This window comes from Caretta caretta, chromosome 12 (assembly GCF_965140235.1).
Source record: "Caretta caretta isolate rCarCar2 chromosome 12, rCarCar1.hap1, whole genome shotgun sequence".
Lineage (NCBI taxonomy): Eukaryota > Metazoa > Chordata > Testudines > Cheloniidae > Caretta > Caretta caretta.
Window position 1 is genome coordinate 18,542,440 of NC_134217.1, and position 19,129 is coordinate 18,561,568.

General features: G+C 40.3%; 1 protein-coding gene and 1 long non-coding RNA gene across 9 annotated transcripts in view; one reads left to right on the top strand and one right to left on the bottom strand.

Annotated features, from left to right (window-relative positions):
- LOC125620853 (ATP-binding cassette sub-family C member 12) overlaps positions 1-18,739 on the top strand; it is a 117,547-nt gene extending 98,808 nt beyond the window's left edge. For all 3 annotated transcript variants that reach the window (XM_048817047.2, XM_075118371.1, XM_048817048.2), the window contains 8 exons: positions 1,519-1,705; positions 4,465-4,554; positions 4,674-4,863; positions 9,102-9,261; positions 10,899-10,977; positions 12,076-12,189; positions 16,265-16,429; positions 18,021-18,739. In XM_048817047.2, coding sequence (XP_048673004.2) covers positions 1,519-1,705; positions 4,465-4,554; positions 4,674-4,863; positions 9,102-9,261; positions 10,899-10,977; positions 12,076-12,189; positions 16,265-16,429; positions 18,021-18,113 — 1,078 coding nt within the window. In that variant the 3' untranslated portion in view covers positions 18,114-18,739. The remainder of the gene's footprint in view (positions 1-1,518; positions 1,706-4,464; positions 4,555-4,673; positions 4,864-9,101; positions 9,262-10,898; positions 10,978-12,075; positions 12,190-16,264; positions 16,430-18,020) is intronic.
- LOC125620857 (uncharacterized) lies at positions 3,474-11,770 on the bottom strand. 6 transcript variants are annotated; one of them, XR_012664564.1, is made up of 5 exons: positions 11,508-11,770; positions 10,021-10,535; positions 6,298-8,968; positions 5,796-6,132; positions 3,474-5,691 (listed from the first exon to the last, which is right to left on the bottom strand). It is a non-coding gene; the product is annotated as an uncharacterized LOC125620857 (long non-coding RNA). The 6 variants fall into 6 exon arrangements; XR_012664566.1 differs by lacking the exon at positions 11,508-11,770 and having other exon boundaries at positions 6,298-7,143; positions 8,861-8,968; positions 10,021-11,363; XR_012664567.1 differs by lacking the exon at positions 11,508-11,770 and having other exon boundaries at positions 6,298-6,444; positions 6,994-8,968; positions 10,021-11,363.
- Positions 18,740-19,129: the final 390 nt, after the last annotated feature.

Genomic DNA, 19,129 nt, shown 5'->3' on the forward strand with positions numbered 1-19,129 from the left:
TGCAGTGACATTAGGATGACCACATGCCCCAATTTTGTAGGGACAGTCCCGATATTCGGGGCTTTTTCTTATATATGCACCTTTTACTCCTGACCTGATTTTTCACACTTTCTATCTGGTCACTCTAAGTGACACTGATGAAACTATTCTGTTACTACAATGCAGAACAGCAATAATCCTGCAGCTTTTCATTTTTGAAAAGCTCCTAGTTTGTACCATGGACTGTCAGAAGTCTCACAAACAGCACTATATGTCCTATCTCTGTGTTCATTTTTGAGCATTGTGCAATATTTTTACTTTCTGAGTTTTAAGCAATTTCTAGGATCTGAATTAAAAGCCAAAGGGCAATGAGTTCTCACTGGTGGGTTGTCAAAGTGATCTAGACCCACACATACAGACCTTTAGGGTTTGATTTGTGATGTCTCATGAATTGGACCATGTCAGATCTATTCTCCAGAACTGACTATGAACCCTGCTTAGTTTGCTTAAAGGTTCAGATCCCATAGCTAGGGCCCTACCAAATTCATGGTTCATTTTGGTCAATTTCACAGTCAAAGGATTTTTAAAATTGTAAATGTCATGATTTCTGCTATTTAAATCTGAAATTTCACAGTGTTGTAATTGGAGGGTCCCTGACCCAAAAAGGAGTTGTGGGGAGGTCACAAGGTTATTGCAGGGAGGGTTGCGGTACTGCTGTTGTAAGTGCGGAAGTAAGGGTGGAAATATCACAACCCCCTAAAATAACCCTGTGGCCCCCCTGAAACTCCCTTTTGAGTCAGGACCCTCAATTTGAGAAACACTAGTCTCCCCCTTGAAATCTGTACAGCATACGGTAAAAACACACAAAAGACCAGATTTCCCCGAGGGAGATCAGATTTCATGATCCGTGATGCATTTTTCATGGCTGTGAATTGGTAGGCCCCTACTCATAGCCACTGAAATTCCAAAGGGAAGCTCCCACTTTCCCTATGTGTCTAAATGTATCTTATTAGAACACAGGTTAACTAATGCAATTTTAACGCAATGTAGCACTGTTGTGTTTTACATCAAGTCATGTGGACTTTGAGGTTAACCATGACACTTCTCATCTGCATTAAAGGTCTGATTCTCATTTATACTGATGGATCTTTACATTGCATAAATTACACTTACACACACTTTAAGGCCCCTTTAGACTCCCAGAGCTCCTAAATCTGTACACAGTCTGGTCCTAACAGTATTTGTGGGTCTTGTCCAGATACAGATGATCATTTCTGCTTCTTAGTATGGGATTTATGGAAGCTTCCCTTTAGAAAAATGTTGCAATATAAATCAATTCCTGACAAATTCATACTAAGCTGTGCTATCTCCTGTTTTATGCAACTGTTTGCATAATATTTTAAGTAAGTAGAATAAAACATGCATGAAGGCTATCATAAAAATACCTACATCAACAACTCACTAGGAGGAATGGAACTTGTGTTTACATGTTAAAACCTCTTTTAGACTATCAAAAACGTTCATCTATTTTCATTTCAGGTTTAAAATGCTAAATGATGAAAACTGCAGCCATTTTCTGTTGTTTAATTATGCACTACGCTGGTTTGCGGTTAGAACGGATATTCTCATGACCTTGGTAACCTTCATTGTTGCATTATTTGTTGCTTTGAGCCCTCCTTTTATTAGTACTGCAGCAAAAGGCTTGGCTTTGTCCTATATTATCCAGGTAAAAATAAATGTTTGGTGTCTTGGGTTAACCTCTGTTAATTATGTTAGTGCATATACATTTCCTATTCTACCCATTCTTTATCCTAAAATGCAATGTGAGTATTACATTCACTTGAAGCCAGGTTTTACAACCCTTACTCACACTGGGCAATACTTTACTCTGCAAATAGCACATTGGATATTGAAATCAATGGATCAAGATATTACCCAGCATGAAAAAGAATGGCAGAATTGAGAACACAGGGAGAAAAAAATAGTTCACATTTTGGAAAGAGCTGAGATTCAAGTTGTACACATTCTACAGAAATGTAGCTACTTTATATAACTGCTTTACCTCAGCCTCATTTCATTGCACCTTACCTTCGATTATTTAATAACTCATTTGTAATGTCTTATTTTAAGTTAGATTGCTAATATTTCAAGGCAGGGACTGTGTCTTCCTATGCATTGTTACAGCACCTACCAGAGTGTGTATCTGATTCTGACTAGGGCCTTCACGTACTACTGCACAGTATATAAGTAGTGTGACAGAGTCAGGCTGGATGGCTATAGGAGAGTCATAGAAGACAGATATATTAGCCCCACGTTAAGCAGGTCCCATTACCCTGGGTAAGATAACTATTCCAGAACACTCAGGAACTTTCTAGAACTAATTAAGGGAGGCAGACTAATTAGGATATCTGTAGCCAATTGGGAAGCTGCTAGAATTAATTAAGGCTAATCAGGACACCTGGTTTAAAAAGGCTGTCACTCCAGTTAGTGAGGTGTGCATGTAAGGAGCTGGGAGTGAGAGGATGTGCTGCTGGAGGACTGAGGAGTACAAGCATTGACAGACATCAGGAAGAAAGTCCTGTGGTGAGGACAAAGAAGGTGTTGGGAGGAGGTCATGGGGAAGTAGCCCAGGGAATTGTAGCTGTTGCGCAGCTGTTCCAAAAGGCACTCTAGACAGCTGCAGTCCACAGGGTCCCGGGCTGGAATCTGGGGTAGAGGGCGGGCCCAGGTTCCCCCCAAACCTCCCAACTCCAGACCCAACACAAGAGGTTCCACCAGAGGGGAAGGTCTCTGAGCTGTTCCCCGACCCACATGGTGGATCAGCAGAAACTGCGGAGATTGTTCTTACTCTTTTTCCCCATGCTGGCCAGTGACGAGGTTATCTGAATGAACAGCAGATTTGAGTCACGAAAGTGGCCAAACTGAGGGCTACTGTGAATCTCTGAGGCAAGCAAAATCCACCAATAAGCGCAGGACTCACCAAGGTAGAGGAGGAACTTTGTCACAGTAGATAATTCCAAACCATTTGTGTTTAGTATATGAATGTTAAATATCCCTTAGTTTTATATAGAATTTACCACAGAAAATGATAACTAACTTATTGCAAAGCACAAAAAGGAATGGGAGTTGTTTATTTTTTTAAAATGGCAAATGAAAATAAATTTTATTTTCTTCTTTAATAATCACAATAAACCATCCCCATTCTTAGACACTTAGGGTAGTGTTGTTTTTACTTTCATAACCTTTCTACTTTCAATAAAGTAATATAAATATTTCCAGTCATAATGAACCTCTCAGAAGCAACAAGTAGTTTCTGCATTTTTACCTTAAACTGTCGTCACCTTCGACGACTACTTTTGCTCGTAACATTTAAAGCTCATACTTCTATTAAAAGTTAGTGTGCAATGACTGAATACATATGCCCATATTTTACTGCTGGATTAATGATGTGTTGCCAAAATATTTTAAATGTTAAAAAATATGAAAAATATAGATTTTAAAAAAATATTATTTATTCCTAAATGTGAGGTAGTTCAGATGTCATGGAAAATACAAATATATTTATAACACATTGAGCTGACTACCAAATATCTCCTAACAGTGAGCAGAAAGGCCAGAAAAACACAGGACCCTCATGTCAAACTGTGAAAGATATTTTTCCAGTTGCTTCAGCTTGGCAAACTCCGTAGGCAGTTGTAATAGCTTTGAAATCACCTCAGGATCTATTATTGAGCTGTGCTGATGATTAGCTTGTGTGCAATTTCATTCTCCAAAACACTCTTTTACATTAATTATGCACTCTTCATTCACCACTAGAGCTACTGTAGATAGAAGTGAATAAAAGGTGACTTCCCACAATGCACTGAGCTAAATTCCAAAGGCTGTATGCTGTTATGTGGTTCGTACACACTTTTTCAAATGCCTGTTACATACAAGGCCAATAAGAGAGGGAGAAACTCCCGGCATACAGTTGCGTGTGTGAAGATTTTACATTTCTCAAAAGGAATGGAGAATTGGTACAGCTCTGGGCTAGATTGTACCTAATAGCCTTGCATTGGAGTGGGCATGGAAGGACTACACCACAGCAAGACCCCCGCATGGAGTATTGGCTGAATAAACAAACATATTAGATACACATTTGTGCACCTATCTTTTGAAGATCAGACTGTAAGGGATTAATTTTCAAAGCCACAAAGGACAATTAGGCACTCAAATCAAACTGAAAATCAATGGGAGTTGGGTGGCTAACTTTCCTTTGTGCCTTTGAAAGTCACACCCTAAATGACCACTCTCATATGCATAATTTATTAGACAGAAAGAAATTTCCTGTGAAGCTCTGGACAATGGTCAGAAGAGTTCCATAAGCTGATATAAATATTAATGAGTTTGTTATTGTTTTAGGCCCTTTTCTTGCAAAGATTTATGACACATGCTCAACTTTATGCATATGAATAGTTTCATTAAAGTTTTTTTTCTTTTTAATAGTTGAGTGGACTTCTTCAAGTATGTGTAAGGACAGGGACTGAGACAGAAGCTAAATTTACTTCTGTTGAACAGATACAAGAATATATCTTGGTAAGAAATACATCTAAATGGAGCATTTAAGACCACTGTATGTATAAATATTGCTGAAATCTTTAACTGTTGACTTTGTGGATCAATTAAATGTTCTCCTTTTTCTCCCTTTCTCGTAGAAGTGTGTTCCTGAAGCCTCCCAGTGTGCAGATATAGTGAACTCTCCCAACGGCTGGCCGGATCGAGGGGACATCACATTTAAAGATTACCAGATGAAATATAGAAACAACAGTCCTATGGTTCTCAATGGCTTAAATATGAGCATTCACGGTGGAGAAACAATTGGTATTGTTGGAAGAACAGGCTCTGGTGAGATATACCATTCCCCCCCCCCCCCCCCGATTTCTCTCTGGCCCTCCATGCTAATTAATTACATATTTTTGATAGTTCACAGTTTTCTATAGTCAGTTCATCTGTAAATTGTGACATTACATTAAAAGGACTCAGTTCTGCCATTAAGGGCATGTCTACACTTCAATCTTAAGTCAACCTACGTTAAGTCAACTTACAATGGTGTCTGATGTCCACACTACCCTCCTTTGGTCAGTGTTGCACATCCTTACGATGAGCACTTCCACCGACTAAAGAGGTGCACTGTGGAGGGCTGAAGGCCAGGGCGCTCAGTTCCCCACCACTCCCCACTGGGAGCCCAGCTGCCCCCTGGGGCTTCTCGCCTCCAGCAGGAAGATCCTGCCTGGAGTCCAGGCGGCTGCTGTGCTCCTTGCAGGGAGCTGAGACCCAGGGAGCAGCTGAAGCCAGGAGTCTGGGTGGCAGAAAGCTTGGAGTGAAGACCTGGCAGAAGCCCAGGTGGGGAACTGGCTTTCTGGTCAATTTCAGGGCTCTAGCTGATGGATCCATCTGATTCTGACATGGCCTCTGCAGTTCCATCTCTGAAGCCCAAGTTGGTTCCACTTTCAACTTCAAAGACCAGAGGTGTGGAACTGAGTATTTTGCTGGATCTGGTACTCTGTAGGTCTGTGAGACCAGCTATTTCCTCGCTGCTGTTCTGGAATCATCCTTTAATCCAAAGAGGTCTCACTGTGGTGGCTGAAGTGAACAATCCTGCATCTGAGCATTCCTCGTGTCTAAGTGAGAGGCAGATGACTTGTTCGGTTCAGTGTTCTGCTTCCTCTTCATCTGAAAAAGGAGAAGAGCAGAGGAGATTGTTAGTCTTTCTCTGGATCCATTTGTGCCTTTTCCTCCGAGGACTTCAACAGGGTCCCAAAGCAGAACTTTCTCACCTTCTATTGCTCTTCACCCTCCAGTTCTGTTGCTGTCTTCTGTGAGGTCCATGGCAGATCTGAGGTTAGATCATCAGGTGGAGGAGGCAGATGAAGAATTAAGAGACCTGATTCCCCACTCCAATGTTGTTCTGCCTCCTATGGGCATCTTTCCACATCCCAGCTACTGGAGGTACTGGCAATCCTGGTTGGGTTCCACCACAGAACGTTTTGAGTCATCCTCTTTATGGATGGAGAGGTGATGTTTCAGCAGAAAAGGATCCAGTAGCTGAGCAACCCTTGGATCTGGTTCCACTAGATCTATCTTCAGCTCTGATAGTTGTGCCTGACACGTTTTCTAAAGAGGAAGACAGAGATAGCTCCTCTTTTAGAACAAGAGCAGATGGATACAGACTTTGATGTCACTTGTCACCTGATGAGCATTGCTTCTGCATTGTCTCTTCTGAGGATGCTTTGCAGTTGCATGACCTCGTGGACCACATGGCATCCACATTGAACTTACCTTCTGTGGCTATGGAGAAAACCTTCCACCCAGTATTGGACATTCTTGAGACTGCCTTCTGGAATAGGATGTGGTTGCCGATAGTGGATGCTCTCTTGCAGCCGACTAGGACTGTTTGGGCAACCCCTGCTTCCAGTCAATGTATTTCTGAAAAAGCAGATAATTGTATGAGATACCCCAGGACTTGGGGTTTTCTTACTGTCACACTCACCCTCTGCCTAATTTACTGTGGTGGCTCTGCTAGTAATAAGTTTATGTCCAATTAGGCCCATTAGACTCTTTACAGAGAGGGGAAGAAAGTTTTTCCCCCCCTCTTCTCTTGGTATTAGAATGTCTAATTACCAGGTGGTCATGGCATCTGTGTTTGTTCAGGCATTGCCAGACAATAAGAGAAGGCTGGCAAATGTTATATTGATGAAGGGACAAAATGTGAAGCATGCTCTCAGGGCTTCAGCTGATGCTTCTCACTTTTCCACTAGAGCACTGGCACCTTAAGGAGACCTTTTTGGCTTTGTGCCTCTTCATTGGCTGTGGATACCAAATTAAATACCCCTCTTCCTTTTGAGAGGCAATAAGACTGATGAATTTTTGGAAAAATTAACAGATAGCAAATCCACTGCTTGTTCACTGGGTCACTATCCCTGGTTCAGAAAGAAACCATACACTCCTTGTTTCCATTATCAGAGACAATTTTACCTCAGTTATTTGCTTATTTTTCCTCAAATCACAGATGTCCGCATCAGTAAGCTTTGTTTTCATCTCAGAACAAGCACAAGAAGTATTTTAGATACACACCAGAGACAAAACAATCTGCTCCCTCCTCTTTATCTTCCTTGAACACCAGGCCTGAGATTTGATGTGAGGAGCGAGAGTCAGGAACCAATAAGTGACAATCCCTCCCTTCCTTTATTTGGAGACAGGCTAGCCATTTTCATCAACAACTGGAGGCTTATTACATCAGACAAGTGAGTTCTAGAAATCACTGAGAAGAGGTATGCCATATAAATAAAAAAAACTACCCTCTTTCAATTCTCCCTACTCTTCCCTTTACAGAGAACTGTCTCATGAGGCTATTCTTCTATCACAGGTTCAAAAACTGCTTCTATTAGGTGTTGTCAAAGAGATACCCAAACATCTTTGGTGTCTGGGTTTTATTCAAGATACTTCCTGGTACAAGAAAAGATGTGGGATTCTCTTCAATTTTAGATCTCAGAAAACTGAACAAGTACATTTGGAAGTTCTGGTTTTTAATGTTTCAATCCAGCTGAGCCTTTGTTTTGTTATGGCCCAGCAACATTTCCAGTACAAGGTCCTGCTGTTTGGCCTTTCTACAGCACCAAGAGTCTTTACAAAGTGGCTCTCTGTAGTAGCAGTGCATTAAAGAAAGCAGGGTATGTTTGTTTACCTATATTTGGACAACTGGCTGCTGAAGTCTTCTTCATGTGAGGGCCTGCTACTTCATATCAACTCCACAATCTCCCTACTGACAGATCTAGGGCATCAAAAAGTCTGCTCTGATGGCAGTTGCATCATTTACTATTTTTCATACGGACAAGGTGGTTCTTAGAACTGACCCTAAGTTTCTACAAAAATAGCATCTGAATTACCCATCAAACTATTAATTTTTCCCCCTTAAAACACATGCTAATGAAAGGGAATTGGAGTTACATACCTTAGATGCTAGAAGGATTCCGGCACATTATTTAAATAGAACAAAGAGTTTTAGAAAGTCATCTAGGTTATTTGTCTCTTACGCTAAGAATCATACGGGTAATAGTGTATCTATTCAGACTATATCCGGAACAGTTAAACAATATATAACTGAATGTTATACATTAGTGGCAGTTCCTGTGCCTGCTATTGGGAAGTATCATTCTACTAGAGCAATGGTAACATCTCTTAACATGCCTTAAACATGTTCCTATTGGAGAAATCTACTAAGCTGCTACTTCGAGGTCAGTCTATTGTACTTTTAGCAAAAATTATGCTTTGGATTTTGCTTCAAGAGCAGATACCAGACTTAGTAGAGCCATGCTTCAATCATTATTTGATTAGGCCTCTGTTCCCTCTTCCTGAAATTTCTGCACTGCGTGCCAAATTACTCATAAGTATGAATATGCAAAGTCACTCAAAGAAGAAGTGAAGGTTGGCTACTTGTAATTGAAGACAACTCTTCAAGACAACTCTGCATATTCATACCACAACTTGGGTACAAGTAAGTAACCTTCCCCTCTTTCTCAGATCTTACCTTGGTTCTCCGGGTTAGTGGTGGAAGGAACCAAGGTGGAAGGGGGCACACCACCACCTCGTATAGATTACCCTTAAAACATTTGACGATGCTGAGATGGCGGCACATGTGTACGCTAGGGACACTATTTGGAGAAGGTTCTATCATTAGGCATCACCAGGTGGCACACTACCCATAAATGGGTATATACAGGGTCTTCTGGAAGAACTCTGGTTACAAGTAAGTATCCTTCATTTATAATTAACATTGTTGGCAAACTTGTTAACACATTCAGCAGAGAGCCCAAAAATGAATAAGAATGGAGAATGAACTTACCTCTCACCTTCAAAGTGATCACTTTGTATAAGTGTTGAGACACATTGAAGCGGTACAGACAACTACATTTTTGCAACTTGCATGGCTGAGAACTGTACTATAACTTATCTGTGAGTAAAACAGAGTTCAGATCACACATATATCAAACCTGGAACTTTCCAGGGAGACTAAAATGCACTTTACATCATTGTTTATAAAAGTCAAAGTTTATCTGAATAATATTTTTTTTTATCCCCTACAGGAAAATCATCATTAGGAGTTGCACTCTTTCGACTAGTAGAACCAACTGCTGGTACTATCCTAATTGATGATGTTGATATCTGTACTATTAGTTTGGAAAATCTAAGAACAAAGCTTTCTGTTATTCCTCAAGATCCTGTTCTGTTTGTAGGTACAGTAAGGTAGTTGTTCCTACAATTGTAAATTAACGTTTGTTGTGAAGTGAAATCTCATTAAATCATAAAGTGAGGCATTTTGGTTTGTGTTACAACTGATTATTAGTAATTATTATTAATTTTCATTACAGTAGCACTGAGAAGCCTTGAGATCCAAACCCCTTATGCTATACATGCACATAGTAAGAAAAGCTTACAGTATAAACAGACAAAGGTGGGATAAATTAAGTATTATTATTCCCTTTTTACAGATGAGGAACTGGGATGCAGGTAGGCTAAGGGTATGTCTACACAGCAGTTGAGAGTGCGATTCCCAGCACAAGTAGATATAGAGGCAGTAGCTCTGCTCTAGCTAGCATCTAAAAACAGCAGTAAAGCCACAGCAGCATGGGTGATGACTCAGCCTAACCACGCACGTCCTTACCCAGGAGGTTGGGGGAGACTGTACTCTGGCAGCTAGTCCAAGCTGCTGGGACCACACTGTATTCTTAGGTGCCATCTCAAGCAGAACTAGTGCATGTGTGTCTACCATGGAGGTAACTGCACCTCTCAGCTGCTGTGTAGACATATCCTAAGTGACTTGCCAAGGTTCACAAGAAGTCTGTGACAGCCCTGGGAATTGAACCCAGGTCACCGGTGTTCAAGTCCAGAAATTCTCACAGAATCAAATTTTTGATAATAGAGTTTCATAAAATATACACAGAACATCTGAAATTTCTCAGTTTATCAATATTGAAAATGGTTTGTGAATGGGAGGGAACTAACCTCTAAAAATCTCTCATCTTCATAGGAGCAGAATTCATTATGTCTCAGATACGTCAGCTTGAATGGCTCACCATCATCTCAAACTTAATGTGGGCAAAGCTGAGCTCATTATTCTTCATTCTAGACCCTCTCCACTACCTCCATTACTCATTAAACTTGATGCCACCACTCTCCCTTGTCCCTATCCAATTTATCCAAAATGTTGCTGTCAAAGTCATCTCTCTGTCTGTCACTTCAATCCCCTTCTTTGCATTATTTTCCTGGCTTCCCATTGTGCTGTTCTTCACGCTCACCTTCTTGTACTTGCCTTCATAGCCCTTTGTCAGACCGTGCTTGCCTACATCTTCAACCAGGTCTACTCTACCCTTGCACCCTTGTCTCCACTCAGCCTTCATAACGCCTTCATCTTCTTTTACAATATCTTCCGTGCAATCTTTCATGCTTCTCTTTGGTGTTGGAATATGCTGCCTAAGCTTGTTCACCAACATTCCTTTAATTCCTTAATAAAAGCCTCACTTGGGTGAGAAGAGAAGGCATTAGATCATATTAGCAGTATCACTGAAACCCTGAATATAGCTACTATATTTTTATTATAATATCAACATGTTCTATGGAATAATCATGAATCCAGAAGTATCACTATCAATAGGACAAACTGATTTTTCCCTCAAACCAGCTAAGAGCTCAGAATACAGGAAAACAATGCATGAAAATTATTGAAAACATGCATTATAAAAATTAAAGTACAGAGATAAGTTCTTTGGCCGTTCAGCCAAAATATTTCATGTTTAAAGTGACTTGTAATAGTAATTTACAAAGTATTGTTGTACTATATTGTGTTTTATTTAAAAAAAATAATTTTAATTTTTGCCTGTCAGGTACAACCTAGATCCTTTTGGTAACTATACAGATGATCGGATCTGGAAAGCTCTGGAAAGAACATTTATGAAAGAGACTGTACGTTTTTGGGGGTTTGATCATAATTCATTTTCTGATAAAGATAATAAATGGAAAGTCATTTACTGTTTGGTACTACATATAATTTATCATGTTAGATTGTTATGGCATTAATAATAGTGAGGCATTAATATATAATCTCATCAGTTGTGAATAATGTCTACTTACCGCATTGCTTCCCTTTTTGAGGTTATAATGGCAGAATGTTTATTTGAAATGTACAACACTCTTTTTAACAATCATAGAAAATATAACATCCTGATAAATGTATGACCATGCACAATCAATATACATCTCTACCCTAATATAACGCGGTCCTCGGGAGTCAAAAATTCTTACCGTGTTATAGGTGAAACGATGTTATATCGAACTTGCTTTAGCCCCCCCTGCTCCTTGTCCCCTGATGACCCCCTCCAGAGACCCCCCCATCCCTAATCACCCCCAGGACCCCACCCCACCCCCTACCCACCCCCCCGCTCCCTGTCCCTTGACTGCTCCGACCCCTATCCACACCCCTGACAGGCACTCACCAGCAGCAGCAGGAAGCGGAGCCCCAGCCTGCTCCACTCCGCCAGCTCCCAGACACAGTGCTCCGCTTCCCGCCACCAGTGAGTGCGGGGAGATTGGGGAAAGCACACCACCGGTGAGTGTGTGTGGGGGTGAATCCCTTCCCCCAAACCCCCGCCCCCAGTGACATGGCTGGGGCGGGGCAAGGGAAGCGGAGCGGGCTGCTCCCAACCCCCCGCTAATCACCTGGGCCACTCTGGGCCTGCGGGGCCCCCACAAGTGCCCCCCCCACAGTTCCTGCCTCCCAGACCCTTTTGGGGGGGGGGAGGCCTTGCCCGTCCCCAGCCCCCAAGTCCCTCTTCCCCTTATCCAACCCCTCGGCCCTGGCCCTGCACCCTTAACACGCCACTCAGAGCAGTGTGTCAGAGCCAGACATGCTGATCTGCCGAAGCGTGCAGCCCCGCCCCTCAGAGCACTGCTTTGCTGCGTTATATCCAAATTCATGTTATATCGGGTCGCATTATATCGGGGTAGAGGAGTATATTATTGCCAAATATGTATAGTCACTGTGTCGTTTTCTTTGTATTCTAGATATTGAAACTCCCAGGAAAATTACAGGCAGAAGTTGTTGAAAATGGAGAAAACTTTTCATTAGGGGAAAGACAGCTGCTTTGTATGGCAAGAGCTCTCCTTCGAAATTCAAAAGTAAGTAATGGGAGAGATTCTGATACTTTCAGCAGTGGTCCTGAATACATAAGAGTTGCAATAAGTTTTTTTCCATCTAACAAAGAGGGGGAAAAGGTGAAACCTACAAAGAAACCAACATATGTTTGTTCTCAGTTTTATAACTAGCTTATGAGTAAAGTCAACTTAATTGAAATATATTTTTCAACTTTCTTATTTGCTGTATTTGATCCAAATCTTTTCCACCTTTTAGATTCCCCATAAATTAACCTATATCTTGTCATATTAAATACTAAACATCTACTGCAGTTAATGTTGAACACCCATATTCTTCATTTTCCAACAATATATACATCTCATACTAACACCGTCTCCTGCTCACTTTAATTGCTGCTTTTGGCAATTTGAAGTCACAAAGTTCTGTTGTCCTACTAGTTAATAACACTATGAGCACAGGAAGCCTGTGGTCACTTTTGAATCTATACAATCATGAAGCCTGATCATCAGCTGATAAAAATCCACTGACCTCAATGAAGCTATGCTGATTTATACCAGCTGAGTCTCTAACCTTTTGTCTTTTGCTTGGCAAAGCATATTTGAGATTTGCCTATTGCTCAGCTATGCTTTTTCAAGTGAAAATGAAATGTTTAAACTTCAAAAGAGGGCTATGTCTGCAGGGATTCTCTCTTCCCAGAGGAGCACACCCCTACAAATATTTTTAATGCTCAAATATGTACTTCCAAACTTATTTGGAATGAAGGCTTAAAACTTGCAAGAGAGACCATGAAAACTGGTTCCTGAGAGGAACTAATCCATAATGGGAGTTTGGATTTCCCAGTGTTCTCAGGAAACTAACCTGTAGCCTGGTTACATCAGGCTACTCTTCAGGTGTTGACACTGTATAATCTATAAGGCAATAAAGCAGTAACAAACAAGTCCCTACACCTGTCTGTAAAACCATAAAGGCTTCTGTTTGGCTTTAACTTGCATATTTGAGCATAAACATGACAATGGGGACTTGCTTCCTGCCAATTTTCAGCAAGGGCCCAATCCAGTTTCTACTCAGTGGAAAGACCATGAATATCAATGAGGGTTGGATCAGTAAATCCTTATTAATGTATAAGCCTCAAGATCTTGAGTACCTTTCATTTTAATAAATCCACGCATATATTGTCACTTGGCACTGCTCTATACAAATATCTGGACTCATTTTTAATGCTACAAGATATGTGGTGTTAGTTTATAATAGGTTTCTCATTCCTCCACAATCGCCTAAACCATCAGAAAAAAAGTTCCAAGGATCCACTGTTTCTCTCCTCACCTCCCCCAGTAAAACTTTCAAAATATTTTTAAAATTATAAATTTCCAGCTCTGGCAAACCCTTTCAAGCCTGCTACTGTATCAGGATGGTCTCAAATATGGATTTTGTGTTTTCATGTAGTGGGCCCCATTTCCAAAGGGCTTCAACCTCCTCTTTAAACCTACATTTGCAATTTTGAAGGCACACACTGTGCAATTTAAGCACCTAGATAGGAGCTAGATTCCATCTTAATCTAGCCCCACGGAAATAAAATGGGACTATTCATGGAGTAAGGTACTATTCAATGTGAGTAAGGATCACAGGACCCACCCATACCAGGATCATGTTTGCCATTTAAGAAATTACATCCATATACATGAGCTCTTAAAGTTAAGTCAGAACCCCCCCCCCAAAAAGTCAGGTACATATTAGATGATACATATAAAACTTCTGCTGTGTTCCATTAATAAGTCCGCCTCTTTTCTGCCTCCTAGAGTTCTCTTTGCAAGTGTCCTATCTTTTCTGTCCTGTAACTCAAGTTTAAATTTTCCTCAACACTTCATACAATATGGACCATAATTTGCTCTTCTAGGACCCAATCTTCCTCCACTTGGAGTCACCCAGAGAGTTTTGCCAATGGCTTCAATGAGAGAAGGATTTAGGACCTAAACCTCTCCTGACAAACAAACACAACTGGCCCCTGTGACATACCAGGGTACAATCCAGACCAGTGAGGGACTGTGTCACCCCTGCCCTGCAACCTGGGGAGGCCTTACAATGCCTTGCTCAAGTAGCTCCCACTTGGGCCACTCACAAACAGCCTTCTAGCATGCAAACCACCCCCTGTGTGTCTGTATGTAATTGCAGCCTGCCAGCCACACTTGGATTACACTCCGGCTCTTACCAGCCTTGGCTGTACTTCAGGGTGACCACCAACACTCCCCTTGTCCCAGATTTCCCCCAGAAATGTATGTCCTGTACTGCCCAGACCTCTTCTAGACAGTACTTAAAATATTTTGTACTGTCTAGAAGAGGTCTGGGCAGTATTATTCTCCTTTAAGAGAATAATATGCACACAACTTGTCATCCCAAATGGAGTTACCCAGACACTTCCACTTGAACACATTAGATTAGATAAAATCTCTCTCTTTGTAGTTAATAAACTTGTTTTAAGTGAGTCCAAAAAATGAGGCATAAGTCAGAAATGGTTACAAGAAGAATAAAGAAAAGACATTTACTAATACCTAACTTAACAAACTGTATCAGATTCAAGCAAAGTTTCTCACCACATACTTTCAGCAGTCTTACTGACCAAACTGTATGTCAGGACCCCTTCCCTAGAGTCCAACAAATGCTTCCTTTGTCACATCAGGTGCAATGAATGTGATGGGCAGGGAGAGAGAGAGGGATGCCTTGGGGTGTTTGTCCCTCCTTTACGGTTTCAGTCCCCCTCTTGAAAAATATTTCCAGCTGGGCACTAGAACACAAAGAGTCTATGTGGAACGATGTTCTCTGCTGTTTCCCCCCCGCCCACATCTGTTTGAGCTTTCTTTGTTTCCCTTCTTGCTTGATGACTGTTTACTGCTTAAATGCAAATTACAGCAAGCATACATTCCTTTGTTTAGGACAGACCTGTTTGCCGCCTTCTGTTTGGGCAGGGCTGGGGTTTGGAACGTGTTAATAACACCATACAGGGAAATTTTACAATTCTACATACCATTTTGCGACACATTTAAGCAGGACGATACTGAACAGCAAATTATGAGTTTTCAAATGATACCTTACAAGGCATACTTTGTATAAAGATTATTACAATAGTGTGTATGGTGTGAACACAGGGTATATTCTGTCACAGCCCTGTACTTACTTTTGTTTCTGGGTATAGTCTTATTTGTGTTAGAGGATGAACTATCTAAATAATACTGAAATACAAGAATGAGATCACTAACTTTTGGTGTTTTTCATTTTCATACATGACTGAAGAGGAAGATGGTGCTATTGCTTAGATGACCAATATGCTTAAAATTTCCCCACTTTGTGGAAATTACAGTTTGTAACTGTGGCATCCAATGATTAAAATGAATATTTATTCATTTAGATTTCAAAAGACATAAAAGAATGTCTAGCCCAAGCTGTAATTGGCTTTGCCATTAGTTAAAAATAATACCTAAATCATTACTAAATCCAGAACATCAGCACATTCCCCCTGCTCCTTGCTGTACATACCACCAGCAAGTAGCAGAAACATATTACAAATCAAGGCCCTAATCCTACAAAGACCACATGCTTAACTTTATGCATATGAGTAGTCCCACTGAAGTCAGTATGGGAAAAATCTTTAAAATGCTTATTTTAACAATACAAATAGAACAGGAAAAAAAGAGAAAATTCACACCACCACTGGGCTTTCTTCTGAGAATCTGGAGTGTAGGGAATATTTGATTTGCACCCCGATCCTACGCACACAAACGTGCTTAATTTTCCTCACATGAGTAGTTGTAACAGGAGTAGTTGTAAGCATGCATATAAGTATTTACAGGATTAGGGCTCAAATCAAAATCTCCCCGCCTTGCAAATTCTCAAACAAACCCCAGTGATGAGAATTTAATAATCAGATTTTCATTTTTTTGGTCTAATCTGATTCTTAAAAATAAGCATTATAAAATAAATATCTAACTTTATAAATGCCATTTTTAATATATGTTCCTGTTTATTCATGTATAAAAGCATTGTAAGGTGTAAAGATTTTTTTTAAAAATACATATTGTATGTTTAAAAGTTTTTTCCCCTCAACAGATCATACTTCTTGATGAAGCTACAGCCTCAATTGATTCTGAAACTGATGCACTAATTCAGTGCACAATCAGAGAAGCATTCAAGGACTGCACAGTCTTAACCATTGCGCATCGCATAAACACTGTTCTCGAGTGTGACCATATTCTGGTTATGGACAATGGAAAGGTACAGTATCAAAGAAGTTAGAAAGGGAAAAGACCTATTAGATCATCTAATCCATCACTCTGCCACTGTACATTTATTCCCTATTGTACATTTACTAGTGCTATGTCTGGTCTACTTTAAAATGCCTGAAACAATGGGGCTTTCACTACTACTACTACTTTGGGAAAAACTTTTCTACTGCCTAATAGACCTCATTTCATGGAAGCTTTTCCTTAAATTTCTTCTTAATTTCTTCCCATTGTTCCCTTTCAGACTCCAAACCATCCAACACATTCTCTTCATCGTTAGTGTTTACACCCTTCAAATATTTAGACTTTTGCCATGGTCCTCCCATATTTCCTTTCATTATTGCTCAGCCAGGCTATATTTATTTAACTTTTTCGGGGATCAGTTCTGTAATGTGCTGAACATTCTGCCCCAATCCAACAAATAAATTAAGTTTAACGTTAAGAACATGTGGTCCCATTTGTACATACTTAAATTCTTTGCTGGATCAGAGCCAGAGTAACTCAGCACCTTGCAGGATTGAGCCTTTGATCCTTTTTCTTATAAATCAGGGCTCTTCTACTCAGGAAAGTTACATTGGTATAAACTGACATGAATTTAAACTGATATACTTATTCTGGTATAAGAGGGCTTTTTTTGCTTTAGCTTATATTGCTTATGAAGGGGTTTAAACTAAGCTGAAAAACACCACTCTTATTCTGGAATGAGTGTGTCCACGTGGAGAGTTATATCAGTTTAACTATATTGGTAGAACTGGAAAAACTCTCCTGTGTAGACAAGTCCTCAGTCCCTCCAGCCGCCTAAACATTTTTGTTGCTCTTCTCTGAACTCCCTATTTGTTAATAGCATTTTGGCAATTAGGTGCCTAGAACTGAATGCAATATTCTGGATATAGTCACAGCAGAGTTGCATAGACTTTTATCTAACTGTTCCGTAAAGTGATGCCTTTGACTCTGATCCTTGTTGGCACAGATCTTGATGGGGAAGGAAAGATTGAATTTGTGACCTTTGCACCCCTTGATCAGAGAACCAGTGCCACTTAGAAGAGTCTCAGAGTTATGCTAGCTGGAAATGGTCTCTACAAAATCATTACATCAGCCAGTAATCAACTGGAGCTTAGCAGCTCTCTGACCATGCCCCCATCCCTCACCAGCTAAGAAGATGTCTTTTAAGTAATTTAGAAATGTCTCTGCTGATGCATTTGTGGCTCCGTTTATTATCTTATAGAATTCTGGGTAGTCATAATTTCCCATGAGTATGAGGCACTGAGGTTCAGAGTATCATAAGTGGGTTCATAAATGTTTTCCTCTCACTCTTCTCTAGTGCTGGTGGTCTGTAGCAAATTTATACTGCCATTATTACTTTATATGGAATATACTTTAAGGCCAGAAGGGACCATCATGATAATTTAGTTAGACTTTCTGCACATAACCCACAGACCCTTCCTCACCCACTCTTTTAATAGGCCCATAATATATGGTTGTATCCTCACCCAAAGAAGTTTTATATAGTGAGAAACTCAAAAACATTTGTGTTTTTGCTTCCTATTTGACATTTGTTCAATCTATTGCCTACTGACTTTCAGGTAATTGAGTTTGGCAAGCCCGAAGATCTTGTACAAAAACCACATTCTGCATTTGGATCACTCTTGGCTGCAGCAAACAAAGTGGCATTATAGAAGACATATTTTGTTTTGGCCATGTGATCATTGAAGATGGATGTGTGATATAAATTAGAAATAAAGACATTACTAGATTGCCATGTTAACTTCCAGCAACAAGATCTGGTTAGAAATTAACACTGTGACCTTTAGCTGAAAGACATATCGCTACAAGTCACTTAATATCACCTAAAAAGACTAAGGATTAAACTAGAATAAATGCCAGATGAATTAATTGCTTACTTCACATCTGGTTTGAAGTCTGGAAATAAAGCGTGTGTGTCATAGTGCACCCAGCCAGTGGAAACTACAGAAATGTACTATTTTTACACTACCATATTCTATCATTTAAAACCAGTCCAATATTGTACCTGACTATAAAAATATAGATAAATGATGAAACACTGGAAAATGCAAGACAATATTTTTAAAAGCTTTACTATAAAATTAGAAGTGAAAAGACTGGAAATTTATGGGGTAAGTGCTGATTATATCTTTCACTTTAATATGGAACAGGTATTGAATCAAAGCATAAAATATGGTTTGTTGGCACATTTGGTGTAAAGATAATTATCTTGTATACTCCATGTGATCGATTAATCATTCCAGACTGGAAAAAATAAAATTTTATCCATCGAAGCTTATATTTCAATACTTTTATCTCTTGCTCAGTGGCAGAGTCAAGTTTTGCAACCAGAAGGGGCAATGGATAATTATACCTTCAATTATACCTGTTGGTTTCCTAATTTCACATGTTATCATGCCTGTGTATTTCACATATTATCATGCTTTCTTCACCCTCCACCATAGCATCATAGCCCTAATCCCGACCTGGCGCAGAAGGAAGGCCCCTGGGAACAAGGGTGTTGGACACTGAGCCCACTCTGCACTCACCCAGCAGCAATGGCTTCTGTCATGTAGGGCAGGGCCCAGCTCCCTGATCCAGGTGTTCTGACCTAGTGCATGGGGTCGTAGCATCATTCAGGTTTGGCCCAGCTGCCCCTCCTCACGATAAAGGGTCTGCTGGGTGAAAA